General features: G+C 40.3%; 1 protein-coding gene across 1 annotated transcript in view; it reads right to left on the reverse strand.

Moving 5' to 3' along the window:
• The window catches only part of RORB (RAR related orphan receptor B), a 148,521-nt gene extending 127,335 nt beyond the window's left edge, over nt 1–21,186 (reverse strand). Inside the window, exon 1 of the mRNA XM_063320394.1 lies at nt 20,766–21,186. Coding sequence (XP_063176464.1) covers nt 20,766–20,772 — 7 coding nt within the window. The 5' untranslated portion in view covers nt 20,773–21,186. The remainder of the gene's footprint in view (nt 1–20,765) is intronic.
• Nucleotides 21,187–21,321: the final 135 nt, after the last annotated feature.

Consider the following 21,321-nt stretch of genomic DNA (forward strand, 5'->3'; position numbering starts at 1 on the left):
TTAAAAGCTACGACTAGTGAAAAGTTGTGATTTTTAAGGGCTCTACTATACAGGAGGAACAATCCCTCAGTGAGAAAACTTGATATTTGGAGAATGAAGAGTGAAAAACAGCCGAAAACAGAAGAATGTGGAAAAGTCGGGTGAAAGGAAGACACTAGTGGAAAAGAAATACAGGTAAAAGAAGAAACCCAGAAGAAATGGAAGAATATATAAAATACTAACAATAGTAACAATTAAGAAAGTCAAAAGGACAAAAAAGCTGAACAAGTAATGAAAGAAATAACTGATGCATTAAGAAAGAAAAATGAAAACTTTGCAATGTAGAATCTATTTTTTCTTATAAGAGGTTGAAAACACCAGAAAAGGTTGTTATTATTATTTATTGTCTATTTGAGTTTGTAAGCAACTGTGGCAAAGCTGTCTGTCAGATTGACATGGTGTGGTCCACACTAGGGTTGGCTGCAGTATAGAATGCTTTGCTACAGGTGAGCAAGAAAACATGTTGGCCCTAATTTATCCTTTTCAGCTTTCTCCTACAGTTAGGGCTGGGAAGGAGCCAAGTTAATGACTTCTTTAACTTCAGCAGAAACAGCATTGTCCTCAGAAGAATCACAAAAGAGAGTGCAAATGGGGCACAAGCACCTCCTGCCTATCTGAAGGCTTTGACTTCCAAGTGTGCACTTCAGAAACTTTTAACACATTTGTTCCTCTTGACCTTTTCTGGTTAGAAGGGATATCACAAAATCATCATGTGATGGTAAGTGATAAGGCTACTAATGACACTCGTTACCAGAGCGACCTTGTCTTGAATTGGAAATCCTGAAAAACATTCAGGAACTGTTTCTTACAGACAGCAGACTTACAGAACTACTTCCCTACCTCCTTCTTCATGTTTTACTTAGCAGATGAATATAATGTTTGTCGATGCAATTCCCTTCTGTATGAATATTAATTTTGCTACTTTAACTTCAGAAATGCTTAACTGATCTTCTGCTCACATGAAGAAAAGGAGCAGAACCTATACCATGCAGCTATATGAAGGTCAGCACTAGACTAATACCTACATCTTTCAGTATGGTTCTGACATACAGCGCTTTCAACATTCTCTACTTGGATTTAGTGGGTCAGAACATGTCTGTCAACCATAGTATATTCTACAAGCGTCCCATGACTATCCCACCAAGTCCCACTCAGTTTGCAAACCTCAAGAATCTAAGATATTATACAGCAGTGTGATATAAAGATCAAGTAACAAATCATATTTCTAAACTGCATCTACACTGTCCTATTAGAACAAAGATGGCAAGCTTTCTTTGGGCAAAACCTCCTCATTGTCCATACTGTCTCTGCCTTAGGCCATACCTGGAAGCACCATTTGCTCAGCCTACCTACGCTTGTCAAGGTGCAGCCTTCAGACTGCTTGCCTGTGACATCCACAGAGTGACCCCAAGAAACACCTCTGTTTCTGCCACAGTCTTTCCTGGGCTCTGTCTGCAGCTACAAAATTAAACACCAATTCCCAAGCAGGATCATTCAGAAAGACTTGAGGCATAGCCTGAAATGTCTGCGCAGGAGATGGCTGAAATCTGGGCAAAGGCAAGCGTAACACTGACTTCACTTGAGGATTTCCTCCCTCTAAGATCATTACTGTAGCCCAGAAATCAAGCCACCAGTATTCATCTGATGGCCTTCACAGAACAATTGCACCAAAATATGCCCCATCAGATATTGTACCATTCCTGCAAAGAATATAGCAACTTTTTAGTGCAGCTCTTAGGTTTTGTCTGATGGAAAAATACTGGATACCCTCAACAACTTGACTATTTAGGGATAGAGACGATACAAAGAATATTTCCCATAGAATATAAGAAAAGAAAGGGACTTTGTATGGCATTTTGCAATCTTGTTTCTCTCACGTACTCTCAGAGGTAGCACTTGAGGGAATTCAAACAATAGGCTAAACAGATACAGAAAAAAATTCCACGACTGATTTGTAGCTACAGCACCTGATCTACCCACACTCGACCTGCCTCTTCACCTTGGTCTCTCTCCTACTTTCCTCCATCTTTTCTGAATAAGCAAGTAGCCAATCCAGAAGTCTTGATGTGACTGACCATAATCACAGCCTGACCTACCCTGGTACATGTTAAGCTCATCATAATTTGGGCTGCACTGCTAGAACAAAAGTGATGCCCATCCTTCCCTCTTGCCTGTATCTTGGGACTCAGGAAAATTCAGAATTCATGTTGCCTCTGCAAAATTGAGGAAAGATGATTTAAATGATTTTCACAGTATTTGACATGGTTTTGCTCCCAACAAGGATCTTCCTCAGATCTGACCAACATAACCTTCAAAAACATTTCCCTAGCATACCAATCTGGAGACAAACTAGACACTAAACATGGAGGTTGGGAATACTGCAATTGCTCTTAGGTCATAAGAAGTGTTTGCTTGTAATGCTTTTTGGTGACGGGCTGTCCCATGTTTTTTTCATGCAGGCTTAGTGTCTGAAAAGAAAACCCTCATTTTTAACTGGAGTGAGATGTGTCCATCTTTGATGCCAGTCACAGTTTCTTTAAGATCAACTGCTGTGGACACAGACGTACAACTAATACAAGAGTCTTCTTGTAGAAGGCCTCAGTGGAAGATGTTTATTTTGCTACTGTCCATTTTTCATGAAAACTTCACCTCATAGTCTTCATGGCTTCAGTCTCATTTCTCAACAAGTGCTGAGTTTCATAGCATTACGTGATGTGCCAAGAAGAGATTCCTTATCCAATGCTTTGAGCAGCTTTGGGAAAAAGAAAAAAACAAAACAAAACAGAGAATTTTAAGGAGAAGCAGATTTTTGTTTAGCTTTTTTTTTTTTTGAGGAGAGGAGTTGTACTTTTTTATCTACTGCCTGAATGAGGAGAGACAATGTACTTGGTCCTTGTCAATAATAAGCTTTGTTGGCCTTTGCTGAGTGTTAAGTGCATATATTATCCTGGAATCCCTCTCTCTTGATTCACTGTCCTGTGGAAAAGCCTCAGCTCCAAATTTTCATCCTCTCCTGTGTGTATGTACTCACATTTGACTTCTTCCATTCATCCCTCTATGCCAAGTCCCGTTAGTGCTACTGAATTATGCTGACCTCCAGTGATGTGAAGTCCACATGGAGTGGCCAAGGAGATGATGAAGGAACCCCTAGTGGATGGATAATGGCATGAGATGAGACAGCAAAGACACAATATGGGGTTTCACATGGAGCAGCCGGTTTGGGTACGAAGAGTAATAACTCTTAGGATCATGCTAAAGATGCTCTGAGAACTCATGAATTAAGTATCCAGCCTGATGGTGCCCTAGAGATCATCTCCGTCAACTGGAAACACTGGAAGAGTGGAAGAAACCTCTGGAATTATTTAGGAGACCTTGAACAACCTGGACATGGCCCAGGAATCAAACGATTACCTAAAAATGGGAACATGGCATCTCTTTCTTTCCAGAGCACAGGAGCATGTTTTGCATTTGGACAGAACTTGGTGAGGAAGAAAGTCCGTGGACACACTTATAATCAAACAAAATACTTTGCAAAAAATCTCTACAGTAACACTTTGGCAAATGAAGGGAAACTACAGATTTGCGTGCCTGCAACAGAGATCAGAACACAAATTGTAATAAATTTCACTGTGTTGCTGTAGAAAACCTTATAAAATGTACTGCTCACTCTATGCTCTATGTTTCTTTCTACAGTAATGTTTCCTCACAGCAAGACTAAATAATAGGTTAATCTTGTTTATTATCAGAATTTGGATGAAAATACTAGTAAAGCAACAGCAAAGCTGATATCAGTATAATTCCGAGAGGCCAGTTCTGCATTATCTTTGGTAGAAAGATCTATGTTAAGAGAGTGTAGAGGGATAAAACAAGAAAAATATTTTTAAACATTAATTAAACAGTTAAATCCTACCTTTCCTTCCCACAAACGTGATGGGCAAAAATGAAGTATTTACATTTTCATGAGGCAAGATAACCACATGTATACAAAAATGCTTCTTCAATCTCTGCATTAAACCAAGTTAGCAGAATTAACTTAAATTTTAACAAATGATACCACCCCAAAATCTGCTTTCGCCAATTCCATTTTTCCAGACGTGACTCAACACATCAAGACGTAGTCCTCAAAACATTTTCTTTTCCTAGTTTTTTTTGAGTTCCCAGCTAACTCCTCAACATGCCAAAATAGCCTTTTTTAAAATGGCAAGGTAACGTGTTGGTCCCACAGCTTCTTGCTTAATCTCAGATCATTGTGCTTAAGATGTAATATTTCCATGCAGATCCCAAACTACTTCTGAAAATTTCTCATACGCTTCCTTCTTTGGCACAAGAGAACACTGGCATAGGATCATTTTGAGGGATTCCTAATCACACCATAGATTAAAAGGGGATTTTCTGTTTGTTCGTGTTCAGTTGGTTTTGTCCTCAGCACACAACAGAGGGGATAAAATCTCTTTGGAAAATGAAGGAAGCAAACATCACTGCAAGCTTCCTGTCCAAATTGATTTATACAAGAGAAAACAAAAACAGCTCAATTATTTGTTTAAATATTTTTCTAAGATACCCAGCCTGAATTTATTACACAAAACCTAAAGGAATCAAGCTGTTGCACAGCACAGAGCTCGAAGTCTTTCCTTTCACTGCTGGGGCTGACCAGCTGAAGAGACCAGCTATATGTCCAGACCTTTAATTGAAATCTGCTGCTGAGGGGAATTACACGGTGCTATTGGCTGGTGCAAATCGGGCTGCCTAGCAACAGCCACAACAAGTTTCAGCCAGGCGATGTGACATAAACGAGCGATCGCCTCTGTGGGCACGAGTTTGTGGAAGTAGGATATTTACTAGCGAGTGGTCTTCAGAGAAGGAACAGGAAACCTGTCAAAATTAGATGATAAATAAAGTATAAATATGACTTCCTTAAAGTATGCATTTTTAAATGCATACTTCTGAGCTGACTCAAATCAGCTTTCCATATGTTGTTGACAAGCCTATGTTTTATTTATCAAACACTCTTTGAAGGAAGTGTTCAAGTAAAATATGAACCTGCAGGACAACTGGATCAGCCATAAAAGTACCAACAAAACCTCAAGTTAAATCAACTAATGGGTGATCCATTTAATCTCATCTCATTTTAACCAAAAATATATTTCCGCAACTGTCCATAACTCTAGATGTCAAGGCAACATTTGTGTGTTGATAATAGAACAGAACATTACTCCAAAGCAAATTCCCCCCACATCTGAACTTATTTCACGTTGTACTTTTAAAATAGTGATACTCACAAAGCACATCTGTCGTTTGGCAAAGCAGAGCTCTGATGTCAAGACTCTATGGAAATGGGTCCTACTGAGTAAGATTCATGGGGTTACATGAACACGTAATAAAACTCCATTCATGATGAAAATATAGACTTGTAAAATACAGGAAAAAAATAAAATATCCAAAAACATCATGGCGGCCCTAAATCCAGGGGGCCAAAGGTGAGCTTTGCAAAATTACATGCTAGAAGAAAGTGAAACTACTCCAAACTCTCAAACAAAGAGAAGTCACTCAAATAAAGGAATAAAAAAAGTCACAGAATCACAGAATTGTTAAGTTTTGAGACTCCTGAAAATATATTTGTAATGTTCACAGAACTAGATACAATATATGCTTCCAACAGTATGACTTAATAAATAAATGCACTTTCAGAAGAAAATTAATTTTTGATGCATTTGTACTTGACTTTAATGGCTTTCTCCTTGTTATTTAAAAGTAACAAAGCTGCTGCTGCCTTACAACACACATTTATACTGTCTCCTCATTATCACAGCTGAATAATGAAACAATGTGCATATCTAAAGTTCAGCCTTCCTTTTGCAGAAAGTCCAAGTCAGCATTTCTACGAGAATTTCTTTTAAAGGATTTGCAGAAGCAACCCACAAGTATCAATATTCGCGGTGCAAACTCATATCTTTGTTCTGGTCTCTCTTGCTCACTCTGTCTCTTTTTGAATTTGCTATAAAAGCTAAATTAGGTCTCAGGGGCACTGCACCACTAAACAAAGATCTCTTCTAGCCCATTGTGATGGAAGTAAATGTACTCAGGAGGGAGATGTACTTAAAGGAAAGGCTAAAGTGTCTCCCTCCCCCAATTCTCTCATCTTTAACACGGATTTCTTTACCCCTGCTTCACAAAATCACTCACACTCACTCATACACTCCCCCCTCCTCCTTAGAGCCTTCACTCTTTCTCAGAAATGTAGTCAGCTGAATTTACTGAAATGGAATTAAAATCTTTTTTGGCATAACTTGTTAAGCTGTTTCAACATTTACATGATTCCTCCTACAGCCTCTTCATGGATATATACATTCAAAATAAATAAGAATAGAATACTTACTCTTTTCAGCATCCGGACAGCTATTTTAAGAGGATATATCCACAGTCCAATCTGCAGCCTTATTATGACTTAACAACAAGCCAGTTCTGCTCTTCCTGTGCTTTCCCGTCTACTGTTGCTAATAACAAAGTTCTAATATTTCCTCAACTTTAGCTTCATCACCACAGGATTTAAAGTTGCAGACACACTTATGCCTCACTATGAGGGAATCACGGCTTTCACTAGGAGGGATGAGAAAAAAAACCACACCGCCACCCAACCAAAACCTGAATTGTACAATGTATTTCCAGGTCAGTTATGAAAATAAAAGAATGAAGTCTTTTAAAATTTTAAAATATTAGAAATACTGCAAAAACATAAAATCACGAATGTTGTATTCCGCTGACAAGTCTAGTATACACTCACATATATGTGTGTGTTACTTGAAATTTGGCATTATAGTTTTAAATGGAGAGTAGTGATTACCACTTCCATTGGCCATTGAGAAAACCTTGTTCACATATATTTAAAAAAAGAAATCAAGATTCCTGTAAAGTAACTTTTCTGCTGACAGACAGAATGTTTCAGAACAACCGACTTCACCCTGGGCTCCCTGCAATGCTTAAGAACAACTCTATTTTCAGCTCAATTTTCTATCTCAGAAACCTTAGATGTCTGGAATATGTCAGAATATGCTCTAAATATTTTTGACAGAAAGGCCCTAGTAACTAGAAATGTCCTAAGATCACTTACGAGAAGCCCATAACAGAATAGAGACTCTCAAGTTTTTATATTAGATTGCAAAGCTTATTGTAACACACAAGATTCTCTTTATTTGATATAAAATTTGAATGCTCCTATCATTCCTGCTGCACCCTTTTCGTACGCCTGGTCAATTCTTCAGAATTTTTATAAAATTTGTGAACTTTGTAAAAGCAGACTCAAATTCAGTATCTAACCACAAGAAGCAAGTTCAGGTATTTTACACATTTGTTACATAATACTATGCTTTATTAACATATCTTACTTCAGAAGCAAATATCTTCTCCTACCAAGTGAAACAATTTCAAATTAATGTTAGACACAGCGACTGTCTACAGATTACAGATGAAGGTTCAACGCCAGGTCGGTAGTGACTGAGCAAAATAAGAATGCCATAGAACTTGGTGGCCTGCGTGAAGTAAGCTGGTGGTCTCAATCCGTGCCTCAATGGACTTTGTTCATAAAAAAAGGAAAAACAAAACCCACCACATAGCACTAATTGGCACCCCTGTTGGCACTGTCAGCAGCAAGGCCGAGGTTGTAACGGCCACGGGAAAAGGGTCTTTCAAGGTCACTGTTGAGGCACAACAGGGAAATGGCATGGGAGAGACACAGCCCCAGTGCTGTGGGCAGTTTGGCTCCCCAGACCTCTGTCAGGTCAGCCTGACAAGGATTACCGCACATCAGTCACCTCACCCACGCAACTATTCACGTGCCAAAAAGCCCTTTAGCAAAAGGTCTTAAATCTCTGCAGGGTATAGAAGAGCCATCACTCTGGCACCTTTTTCAAGTAAAGAATACATCACATATGAAGGCACTAGATAGCAAAACCCCTGGGAAAGTTCTAATTTAACTGGTTTGACAAAATTCCATTGCACAAGAGCTTTCTGCTCCTTTTCCTTGACCGTACAAAGATGCTGACTGTACTTGCAATAGAAGGGGAACTATTACCTCTCACATAGGTAGAAACAGTCATGCAGGAGAAGAAAATAAATAAATGACTTAACTTAAGCACACTTTTTCTGTCTGTCTTGTACATGACTAGTTGGTATATGTCACTACAGAAAGCATCCACCAGTGTGTGTAACTATAGATTAGTCTAGAATGGACAATTACAAACTCTTCTTCAACCTGCCTTTCTAGTGAGTCTAAGGAACAGAGTGGAAGGATCATATTCCAGGTCCAGCCTAAACACATATTCAATGGCCGTGTTCTATTGAGTTTGCCAGTGAAAGTATACTTCTGACAGAAGCAACTCACAAAATGAAGTACCACGAAGACTGCAAGAATATGAAACGTACCAAGAAGCAACAAGTAACTGACAACTAGGGGAGGTGGGGATTTAAATTAATGCAGCACAAAAAAATTAAGTAATAATCTAAAAGGTAATATGCAACTACAATAAAAAACAAAGCAAATAAACACGCATCAGAATGACTGGTTAGCTCTAAGAGCGAAATCTGATATCCAAAAAGACTGGAAAGTGTCTTTTCCCTCTTCATCATAAACTACAAAAATACATAGATATGTAAGGTAAGTTTGTATGCTTGGATGTGAATACATGTTCTATTGGAAATTGATGGTTTTTTAAACTCACATCATGGGAAAATAATATTATTTAATTTTTAAGTAATTGTTCAACCATTCTATGCATAAATGTATCAAAATAGCACCTGTTCCCTCATGAAACATATTTATACCTACATCTAAAATAGGAAACCTTTTAAGTTACCTTCCTGAGCAGTAAGTAGAATATTAATGGTTTAGTACTGCTTAAAATACCCTAATAGTCAGCCTCTAGACAGTGATCAGTAGTTTCACAGAAATAGTCTTATTCCTAAATGAAAAATAATTCCTAAACAATTTATATTATTCTTTACAGTAAACTAAAAGTTCATCCTTTGACTTGTTCCACAGCGACACATATATCAAAAATGCTATTTTGACGATTATGAAAAATCACAATATGCATTTAATACCATTTGCCTGCCTGATATTATTTTATCCTGCTGCTCATTTCTGCCCAAAAGATAATGTGGGTTAACACTGGGTCAAAATCTGATGCATTCCTAAACATTTCAGTAATAGCATAAAGATTTTCCTCTGAGACATATACACTCCTCTAGCTCAACTGATCCTAAGAAAGGATGAAATAGATGTTAACGGATGACAGCTTGGCTCTCTGCCTGTTTTATGCATAGGACTTACAGAAAACTACAGGGGGGAGGTGAGAAAGCAGAGAATTCATGTAAATGAACCTCCTACGCTAACAGAGTAGTTTTCCGAAAATTCAGATTTCCTTTTTCTTTCTGGTTATAAAGATTTCTGCGATTGTTTGGTTCTGTAATAAGCTCTGTGGGGCTGCTACAGAAGGGAAAGTTAGTCAAGGTTATATACTTAAAAATCACCCCGGTCTTGGAGAAATGGAGAGCATCATAAGAGCAATCTTTGTTTATCTTCTGAGCATGGAGAAAAGATCTAAAGGCACTATTTCCATCATACAAAAAAAATGTTTTGCTGCAATCGGATAAGACATTATCTCTTTACTGCTACATATTCCCACTGTCTCCAAAAGCCTACTATATCAATTAGGTGAACTCTACATAACAGATCGTTCGGAAAAAAAAATAAAATCCAAAGACACAGGCAAATTCTTTTGCCAGACAAGAGAAAGAGCAAGGTACTGGCAACCAAGCAGTACTAGGGAAGCAGAGAATCATCTCTCAAGCACCTCTTCTATCTCCAAGGCTACAGGCATACAAATGTAATAGAGGTACATGATGGAGATGTAGTCAGGCCAAGATTTAACAAACTGTTTATTTCTTCCCTACAGCATAGCCCAAACAAAGATAAAGTAAAAGGAACAAAGGGGTGAAAAGAACAAAACATCTTTCTGTAATACATGGGCATGTATGATGCGTGGTCTAACGAACCAATTACACATTTTCTAACAAGTGAAAGAAGTTTAGTGTTAAAGACTTCTCTGAGTGTACTGCTCTTTAACAAAAGTGACTGAAAAAAATACAGACAAAGAATGAGGGAAAGAAAAATAACAGAAAGATAGAACCGCCCCCTCTCTGATTTGATTCGATCCAGAGTTTAAAAAGATCAGGTTTGGACATACTTTGGAAGTGACATTTTAATTTTGCAAATGACTAACTTGGCTGAAGTGTAGTGAATGCCAAGCCTGTACAGACAGCTTACATAACTGTATATGTGATGTTCCAACTTGCAGCACTCCTGAGTAGCGTAGCTCTGGATATACATAGTGACATGAATGGGAGCGAATGTCTAATGTTAGCATTTAGCTGAATACCAAATTGTTTGAAGTCCCATTACAACAAATCTACATGCAACATCAAGTAATAGAAAGTAGTGCAATGAATACATTCATATTGTACCTTCGTTCTTTTCCTTATTTCACTTCTTTTTTTCTATTACTTGCACTTCTCTCTTTCTTTCTCATTTCTAACAGCGTGCCCGCTGTAGTTAACTCCACCTGCAATAAGTGTAAATTGAAAAGTCCAGCCCTTTGTAGTACAGGACTATTAATACCAAAAAAACCTTCCATCTCCTCACTCTTCCTTTTTATATTCTGTTGTTTTCCTTTACGTTTCCACCTACTTCCACATCACTCTCCCTCACTTTCAAAACAGCACCCTTTCTATTTAGGTTTTTGTTTATCCAAATTCACCATATTTTTTCCCTCCCCTTTTTCTCTGGCACCTGCTTAAATTCCCCATTGAAACCGTGTATTTCTCACCTTCAGTTTTATGATGCAGCTGGCACAATCTTTTTCTCCTAAATTCTCTGGAAGCCTGAAAATAGCTGTCTGAAAAAGGTCTTAGTTGGTGTCCTGCTCTTTATTGCACTCCCACTAGAGTTTGTAGCAATTGCTGATTTAGAACACATCTTGGTAAATGGTCTTTTATAAAAATAAATACTGGAATTTTGGCAAACTCAAATCAATGATAAAAAATGATAAAAAGAAACCTCAGCATAGGCACCTGAATTGAGACAGTGCAAATTCTCTCCCCACGTAGATGCTGAACTCAAAGCGATAGTGTTATTTAGCTCTCCCATCATCTGAAAATCAGTCGACTGTAAACAACCAATGAGCCATATTGTACCATTAGTTTTACAGTAAAATGTTCCAGCCAAGCCTATAGGGAATTCTGTTTCAAAATTAAAGATACAGCTTGGATGAACCACAGCTCTGCAGACAGATTTCACTCCGTTGATTTAATATACTGTAACATACATTAGCTTATATACTGACACGTATGAACAGTTTCTCCAGAAATCTTTGTGTGATGATTGTTGCTTCTCAAAATGTCAGAGTAGATAGTGCATGCAAAGTTTTCTGCAATGTCTTTCCTTTTTTTTTTTTAGTAATACATTAATTATTAATTAAATTATGGCTACATTATGGTAGTTACTAGATACTTTTGAAGTTTCATTTTTAATAGTGCAACAGCTGCCACAACACTGGTAATGCCTTTATTCTCAGCCAGTTCAGAATGCGGAATTTACTTTCATAAGCATGCAGAAGTGCTTTGCAAATTGCAGTGGAACATGATGTTGACATTATTTAAGCTGTGGAACAATTTGAGTTATTCTCAATGGCTGTTAATCAACCATACTTTGCCTCTATTGACATTGTTATTTTAATCTTCCTCCTTATTCCTACTTAATCATTTGAGAGATTAATATAATCTGAATTTTCCAAAATTGGCTATGGCTAAGAGGAAACTAGTATATATTAACAATTGTGATTCCTCAGTAAAGTCCATCCAATTCAAATAAATGATAATTCTTTGACCTATGTGTGGCAGTAGCTCATACTATTTAATACTCACGATTTTAGAGAGAAATTTATATTATTTAGAATAGGTAGTTTTTTGAATGAGAAAATTTAGTAAAAATGTTGCTATCTTTTACTTTTTACAATAGAAAGCAACATTAATTTTCAATGCAAATCTCCCACTATTCTACTTGGGACACTTAATAAAGGTTACTGGTGCACTACTGCTTGCATAGCATCTATAATGTGATTTATATTATAGGTTTCAATACATTAAAAAAACAGTTAAGCTGATATTTCCTATATCACATTTCCATTTCTGTATGTATTGGCATAGAGAGAATGGCTAGTGTCATTAAAAGGAGAAGTCTGAGTTACTGACATACACTAGTAATAATCAGTACTTGTACAATTTTCACAAATACACTGAAAGAAAACAATGACAATTTTAATATAAACTCCTAAACAAACTACAAGAATCTCTGCTGGGCCATTGGTGGAACTTTCTCCAAAATAAAGGTTTGTTTTCTTCACAAAGATGAAATCATCGAATGGCATCATGCCTTATTAATAAATTTCTTCTCTAGTGCCATTACTTCTCTGTGCCACTAGACTGTGCTGCGTTTGTTCATATTTGTGCTCCCACTGCATTTGAATATCTGGCCTCAGTTCCTGTGCATGGGTTCTCCTTTCTTTCAGTTCATTCCAATTAAATACTAAATACAGTTCACTGTCCAAATATTGTACAAAATCCCCCAAACAATGCACACTGAAGTAAGCAATGCTTTTCATAGCCAGTTTGATGCTTCATTCTTCTTCCAAACAGACAAATAGGAAGAGGAACAATAGAGCACCTGTTTCACTACTTAGTCAGGACCTGAAATATAACATTAACTTTCATTTTTCCATGTTGTTTTGAGAGGCAAAATTGGTGCTGCACTGCTGAAGTGTACAAGTGATCAAGGAAAAATGTGCTAGCAGTGTAGTATTAGGTTTTCCAAAAAGCACTCCTGTCGCAGGCTCTTAAATAAAAAAAGTTAACTGGCAGCAGTTTATCATCAGGCATGTTTTTCAAGAAGGAAAGAGAAGACAACTCACATGAATGTCTCTAAAGAACATTTTTAACAAAAATACTGTCCTTAATTTTGTTAAACTCAGTCTTATACAGTTTACATATAGTACATTCACTGAGCTGTCCTCCTCCAAAAAAGATTATTTCAAATAAATCTTTTGGAAAATGGTTTGCTCCACAGTTTTTCACTCTGCTAGTTAACAAACAGAAACATGCCAGCAACTCCGGGACTGGGTCTATAGTTTCCAAATATCTTTCAAACAAGTGTAAGCATTCGAATGTGTAGCGCACACTAAATAACCTAACCTCCTCAAACTATCAATTTGCATAAAGCCTATCACACTTTACCTCCTGTTGTAGTGGGAATGGTAATTTAAGAGTTGATTATTTATAAGAAGCCTTGTCTTCACTTTTTACACTTGAAGTTTATTTTAAGAGATCCATAATTTCATCTTAGACCAACAACAACCTGCTCCAAAACATAATATGCTACCTTCTTGACAGCTCATTATTTTGACAGTAGACTGAACTGCAATTTAACAACTTCTGCTTTGTCTTTTGATTTAGCTTTCTTCCCCCCATGAACACCTTCACTCCAAAAAAATCAAAATACGTATTACTTGCAAGAGTAAAGATATTTTAAGTCTAACGGATTGCTTCAGAGAGTTAAAAAATTAAATACAACGGGAATGCATGTCTTGTTTGGAAATGTTACTCTGAAGGATAAAATCACTTATGGCTACTTATGGATTAATGAAGCAGAAATAAGAATCATAAAAAGAATAATTTTAGTGTGAAAGGTGGTTTTTGTGTTCAGGAAACTTTCTAAGTGACCATGCATAATTAAAAGGAATCAGTTAACTGTGAGACCACCTCAAGAACATCTATAAGAAGACAGAATGCTTTAGAGACTGACTTTATAATAATTGTCAAAATGACTCTTAAAATTATACTGCTTTTTTAGCCATGATAAAACACTTATTACCCTGTCTAGCACATTCATGTCTAAATATATTACAAATAGATGTATTTTCTTCATCTTTACTTAAAGATTGATTTGGCCACAATTTACCACCAGCAACGCAGCAATCAGAATAACAATTAAACAAAGTACCTTATTGATAATTGGCAGAAAAGCAATGTTTTTCAATACCTTTTATATATCAGCATTAGCTGAGAAAATAAGTAGCGTATTTTTTGGCAAATATGAATTTCCAGCCACGCCAACAGCTATATTCCAGCACCAAAGAGCAGTAAGCAGTTTGGAGTGGAAGGTGATTTAATTTCAGGGCAGAAGATTTTTTAACATGGCGTGCTTCTTATGATGTTGATTTCCTGTAAGCCTTTATAATCATTCTTGTTTCTTACAATCCCAAGTCATTGGGTTTCAAAGGGACACAGAACAAACAGCCTCAAATTCAGTTTGCCTTATTTATGTGAGTAGCTCCATCAAATCTAACCAAACTACTCGCATAAACAAGGCCCATGGTAACAGGAAAACTTTTTCAAAATGAGTTTGTCTGTCAAGCAAGCATAATTACTTGACGTTTACTCTTTAATGAGTATGTGGTTTTAAATTTCCATGATCCAGATCCAGATAAACATATGATTTTTAAAATTTATTGCATTTTTGTGCAGCAATAAAAGCGTTGATCTTCCTTAAAAATTCTGTAGATGCATGGTAATTGACAATTCATCAAAATAATTCGTCATTAACAGCTTAATAACAACATTTATGTCAAACTAAATTAGCCTATATACTTGTAGCAGAGGCAGAAACAGCTGTCATTCTGTTTGCATAAATTTCCAGCAGAATACGTCTGGCAAAGTTAAGCGTGAGCATTTCTGCTTTATAGAAAATACTTCCAACACAGCAAAAATACAGAAGGCCAAATGTCTCATCAATAGGACCACTCAAGTGAGTAAGCGTTGTTCAGTCAAACAAGGACCTGGCCATCACAGCTGTATTCTATTCTCAATCCTGTGCATAAATCAGTTTCTAATATGCTCATGAAAGCAATATTAGAAACAAACAGGAAAACGGCACAATCCAAAAGACACCTTCTGTCTGCCACCCCCAGTGACACTGTGTGATGTCTTATTTTCAGATCTGCACTGCAGACTTTGCCCAGACTACATACAAAATCGGAAGGAACAACATTGAACTTTATAAACACGAAGCACAAAGAACAACATTTTGACATCTATAGTTCGTCTATGAAAGTCATTATGGAAAGCCCCAACTGTGCTAAATGCTCAAAGCTGTTAAAACTGCTCTTTAAAGAAACTGATTTTAAATTCAGATGTATCAGGTTTCTTAAAATTTACGCTTTGGCTGAAGTTGATATAACAGGTTTATTACTAAGCTCAACAGCAAGTGATCTAGGACAGTGTCTTAGAAGTGTAAAAAAATACATAACCACCAATGCACTACTGTTACCTCATCCTTGCATAGTAATGCTCGAAGTTTCTTTTCTTCTTTTTTGTTTTCTTTTAAATAATTTCCCTTTTGTTCTATGTAACTACAACTGGTTATTTATACAACTATTATATTTAGCCCAATTTACCATAGATGCCGTTGTAACACCTGTGGTTTCCCTCATTAAAAGCTCAACACATAGGGTTGCGGGTTGAAAGGGCAGCATATGGACTACGGAAGGGCTAGTTAACACAACCCATTATACTGGTGCACCGGTAAAGCTCCCTTCTATTCATCTGATTATTAGTTCAATCAATATTTACTCCTGTGCGCGTCTTTTGTCTTCAGCTACAAAGCATACATTCTTCAATTTCATAGCACAGACCTTGATTTCTGTGAATTCATTGCATTGCTTGAGAGGAAGGGAATCTTTCAGTCATTTGATTTTGTTTTCCTGTATCAGGTAACCAGTGTCCATATTAAGGCAGATCCTAGTTCCTGAAACTGTTTAATAACACACAGTACTATTGAAGGTGTACTTCATCCATACAATTCTTGATAAGCACACATCAATATAATGTATAGCAGTACCCATAATAGCACCGTGAAGACTTTCCTCTAGTTAGAATAAGTACATTTTAAACAGAAATTCTCACTTGCCGTTTACTCAGAACATATATTTTTTTTCCCCTGGTATATTTTCCCCAAAAATGTTGATACAGTTTTTAATCACAAAACACAAATTAAGTGATCTCCACTTGCAATCACGACTGTATTGTCAAACGGGTAAATCATACCTAGTTACTGCTTGTCACTATATTTGTAAAAGGCCAATAGTGGATGTCAGACATTTTCTATACCATGAAAGATAAACTGTTTCTGGCTAATGCACATGATATTTTCATAGTTTTTAAATTAACTGTCATATCACAGGTCACCAGACTTCTATCCATGAAAAACAATTGTCTCATTTAAAAAAAAAACAATGTAAAACAACAGAAAAAAAAATTTATTTTCTATGGTAAAAATTCTAATGATATTAAAACAGGTAGTTTCCTACTGTTGAATTTTCATTATGTGCTTCCTTCCCCTCCCGCCCCCAGCACTGTGACATAATACAACAATTAAAGATAAATGCAAGATACCCTTTGGAATGTAAATACGGTGCAATTCAAAGTAAAAGTATTGCAGAGGTACAAAAAGGCTCTTACGCTTCAGGTTTGATTTTTGTTCATTCTAGAGAGGTGTCTCTCTATGTTAACTACACACATTTGTATTTATTACCTAACACAGTAATAGTTTACTACTGACTCATGATTTTCTAACATTTGTTAAAATTTGACCTGCAAAGGCCTAATGCCAGAAGCTTGTGTTCCATCACATATCAAGGAGTCTCCATGAAGTCAAATAACACCATTCGGGTAAGTAGTAGCTGGATGCAACACGCTCTGATGACAAACAGGTTTCGCTATGGTGGGGTAGGGTCCTAAGTCTGTCGAAATCAGTATTGCTCCTCTCTTAACACCTTCATTTTAAATAGTCATTGTGTTCATTGACATATTTTAGAATACTAATGTTATGTATTCCAAATTTATTCATATTTATTTTTCATGGAATAACTCATGAAATAAGTTTCTTTTGCTTTAATGAACGCATAAAGATTCCCTGCACCCATCTATTAAATCAACGAGAACTTTCTCAGTTACACAGACTATTTGTATATGTTACTTAATAAGCTCCCTCAGCAGTACTGCAGATACGATTTGTTTGATTCACACTTTCCTAATTACTTACAAATATTTCAGTGATGCTAAGAAAACAGAATAACTATGTAACATTATGTAATATGTATCATTGCTCAGTCCTGACACTAAAGAGAGAAAACTACACAGAAAAGCTCGCTCAAACACCTTGGCTTCAGGGTTTGTGGAGTTCCTTTTCTTTAAAGAATTAAAGACAAAGCTTTTTAGTAAGATTCCCCACTGAAAGCTTAAATATTTCTTGTTCAATAAAAGGGGTACACTGTACAACTGCTTTAATATCACTTTCACAACTCAAATAATTGTGATCACGAACTTGGGGTTTTTGTGTGTGCAGGTAGTATGTGCCCGGAGTAAAACATTGGGTTTTTTGCCACTTGGTAATTTTTTAATATTTGTACATCAGCTGTATTATATACAGAATTAATTAACTTGTAAGAGGTTTAAACTTTACAAATTGGTTTAACAAAAATTAAATGACAAGATTAAAAAAGTAAGTTTTATTTTCTTTTAAGTTAAGCAGAACAATAATTTCAGTGCATTTGCAGTCCTTTTTCTAAAATTAATAAATAGAGTAAATATACTTAAATACACTTTCTATGTTCTTAACCCCTTCACAGGATGTTGTCAGGAGTGGGACAGGTGGAAGGAAGACTGTGCTGAACACTCATTGTAAATGTCATTCTTTTACACCTATGTTTGCCTCTATAAAATATAGGTATAAGAGTCATCAACCTCCCAAACTTCCGTTCCCAGTTCAAAGTGAAACACTTAGACCTACCATGACAATGGGCGCACCAAAAGCACAAGTGCTCAGCCTCCTGTACCAGAATACTGTTCTGCTCTAAGTCACCACAGCTATGTATCCTCAAAAGGATTTAAACCAAGATTTGAAGTGCAGGGAATGGTTATTTTAGATAGAACATGACCAGTGACTATGATGTAGTGACATGACAGCTGAGGTGTGCCTCAAAGCTAGCTGTGCTTCCATGGGATGGGATGACCGACAGTCCCTGTGACTGCCCAGTGCTTTGAGATGCAGCAGGCAGTAACACAGGCTGGATATTTTCAGAAGCTCTTTGGCCTCCATCTCCAACATGGAGCAGGTAAGGAATCACAGCAGCCCCCGCACATCCCAGACACGCTGGGCTGAGTGCATCAACTGCAGCTTGGAATGATCACAGCTCAGCTGGGAAAGTTTGGGGGAAGAGCTCACATGTGCAAGAAGAGAGCTTCTTCCTTCAAACCCAAGAGCGAATAACATAGTTGAAAACAACTATAACTTCACAAGAAAGCTTACAACTGTCTAAAAGCATTAATTCATGAAAGCTCACAATCTGTTAATTGTGATACACATTTTTTCCTTTATTAGGAAAGCCACGAATGCAACGGACAGATGCTCTATTAGCATACAATGTTCTTTTTCACTTGAGGGGGTGTCAAGTGCTGCTCTCGTCTCGACGTACACCTGATGTAAAGCATCAGTTCAGTAACCTCTTGCACATGAGTTTTGCACGAGGGTGAAAGTTGCCTGTCTGTTGTTTTTCTCCTCCCTCCATCCCTTTCCCTCCCACACCCGTAAATTCCCTGTTGAGTAAGCCTGACTATAACGCAAATATAAACCTGCATTGGAGGGGCAGAGCAGCACCTCATCACGGACAGTATCGGACAGCACAGTTTAAGGGGCGGCCGAGGAGCAGGGCACACCCCGCCAGGTGTGCGGGGAGACCCGCCTCCCTCTCCCTGCCCGGCACCGCTCTCTTTTAAAGGAAAGGTTCAGAGGAGAGGAACGATATTTCACTTTGCCCTTGCCAAGGGGGGCTCCAGGGCAGAAGAGGCCGGCCCGAGGCGGGGATGGGGGGCGGGGGCGAGAGAAGAGTGGGCGGCTGTGGCTCGGGTGGACAAACTGCCTGGGACGGGGGAGAGTGGGCTTCTGCCCGGGGGGCACTGACGGGCATGTTCCCAAAACAACCCCCAGCCAGTGATCAACTCTGCTCGCACTAGATGCGCTCCGGAGTGGGAGGTGGTCGTGGTGGGGAGGAAACACAAAGAGAACAGACACGAAAAACACCACCCACCAGAAAAAGGGCGGGGGGGGGGGGGGGGGGGGGAGCAAAGCTGCAACAGGGGCCGGTTTACAGAATTGAGAGCTTTCTCTCTCTCCGTTTCATGTTGCTGCTATGAAAGGCAAATACTGTTCAGCAAGTTCTTGCCAGATGCCCCAAAGCGAACACCCTATCTTCTAAGAACGCAGGGGGAAAGAGAATTTTTTCGTTTCTCTGCGCAAATGTCAAAGTTACAATTCCTTTAAAGAAAATTAGACACACGCGTGATCTGTTAGCGCTGTTAACGCATACAGCTACAGGAGCCGATATCCCACAAGAAGAAATCCTGGCTAAAAGTTGTTTCTAGCGTGTGCGCCCCCATTCATTAAAGCAAGCCGGGGACCCAAGAAATCTGCACGCGATGTCGCTGTCAACCCCGAGCGTTTTCCCCTCCTCACCCTCCTCCGCGCCCGGGAAAGACTACTTTTTGCCCTTTTAGCACGCCACGGGGTGAGGCAAACAACCGGGCTGAAGAACTGGGCGGTAAAAGGTAGAGTGGAAGATGGGGGGTGGGTGCGCGGGGCTGGCGGGGGTCGTTCTCGTCGCGGTGCCGGTGCTCGCCTCACCCGGGGAAGGTGCTTAGCGGAGTTTGTCCCTAGGACACGCGGAAACAACGCGCTCCCACGTCTCCCACACCCCTCCGCAGCCACTTAGGTGTCCGGCGTGCCAGTCACAGCACCCAGCCCCCCTCCAGCCCCAGCGGCACCCTCAGGACAAGAACCCCGGCAGCTCTCTATGCCTGGGGGTTTCCCGTCGGTGGGGATGCTCTGTGCTCTCCGGCGGGACCCTCACCGGGTTGGGCTGAAAGTTCTGGGAGAGTCTCTGGCTGTCCTCCAAGATAGGGCTGCGCAGGGTGTTCGGGGGGCTGCTGAAGAGAGCTGCGGGCACGGGGAAGGTGGTCCCGGTCCGAGCAACCCTTCCCGCCCCATTAGCAACCCCCTGGGGAAGGTTTCCCCCCTCAAGCGACGTGCCGGCTGGGGAGCTGAGTGAAGCCAGCGAAAGAGTCCTGAGAACAACTTTTAGGGAGGGAAGGGCGAGCCCCTCCCCGTGCCGCCAGCGACCCGGGACCAAGAGGCAGGCGGGTCCTGCCGTTACGGGCCACCTGCCGAGGGCGAGGCCGCCCCGTGGACAGTTGCGGGTGGGGACTCCACGACACAGACACTGCCAACCACTTGCCCCTTCCCTCCCACCCTGCCCGCTGTGGCCCAGGCCGACGCGAAAGGGAAAAGCCCCGTTTCTCACACAGGTACGTCGGGGATGTGCCCCCGCCCTGCCGCGGGTGCGGGCAACACGCGGCGAGCAGCAGCGACGCCGGCTGGGGGACGCGACCCATCAACTTTCTCTCCCGGACCCTCTCCCCCGCCACGAAATCTGCTGTCCGGCCCCTTTCCCGGCAGTTTTCCCCGAAAAGAGCCTCCCTCCCTGCCCCCGCCTCCCCGGCCCGCTTACCTCGCATGGTGTTGGCTCCCCGCTCCGCGCAGTCATGAAGCTGGGAGCCCGGGAACCGCACCAGGAAAATCCCGTCTCAGCACCCGCGGAGGCGGCAGCCGCCGTAGCTCTGCTCCGCCGGGAAAACCATACCTCCGAGGCGGCTCCGCGGGGCGCGGCTCCGCGGGCTGCCCGCCGCCGGGCGCCCTCCTCCCTGGCGGCCGCCCCGCGCCCGCCCGCGGAGCCCCTGCGGGGGTCGCCTGGGCGGCGGGTGGCTGATGGCGAGGCAGGGGAGGGGGACGGAAAGGAGTTACGCTAGGAAAAAAAAACACGCGAAGGAAGCAGAGAGAGGGGGGGTGGTGCGTGGATGGCGGAGCATGTGCGCCTTCACATGACACCGGCGCCCCTCAGCAGCTCCCCGGCGCGGATTTCCACTGCGCAGCCACAGGGACGCGCGGAGCGGGAGTGAGACCCAGGGAGAAAGCGGCAAAGCGGCTTATAGCGGGGGGCGGGCGGTGCCGCCGGCGCGGCCCCGCCCGCTGTCAGCGCCGCCGCCAATCGCCGCCCGCCCGCCCGG

Source organism: Chroicocephalus ridibundus, chromosome Z (genome assembly GCF_963924245.1).
Source record: "Chroicocephalus ridibundus chromosome Z, bChrRid1.1, whole genome shotgun sequence".
NCBI classification, from domain to species: domain Eukaryota; kingdom Metazoa; phylum Chordata; class Aves; order Charadriiformes; family Laridae; genus Chroicocephalus; species Chroicocephalus ridibundus.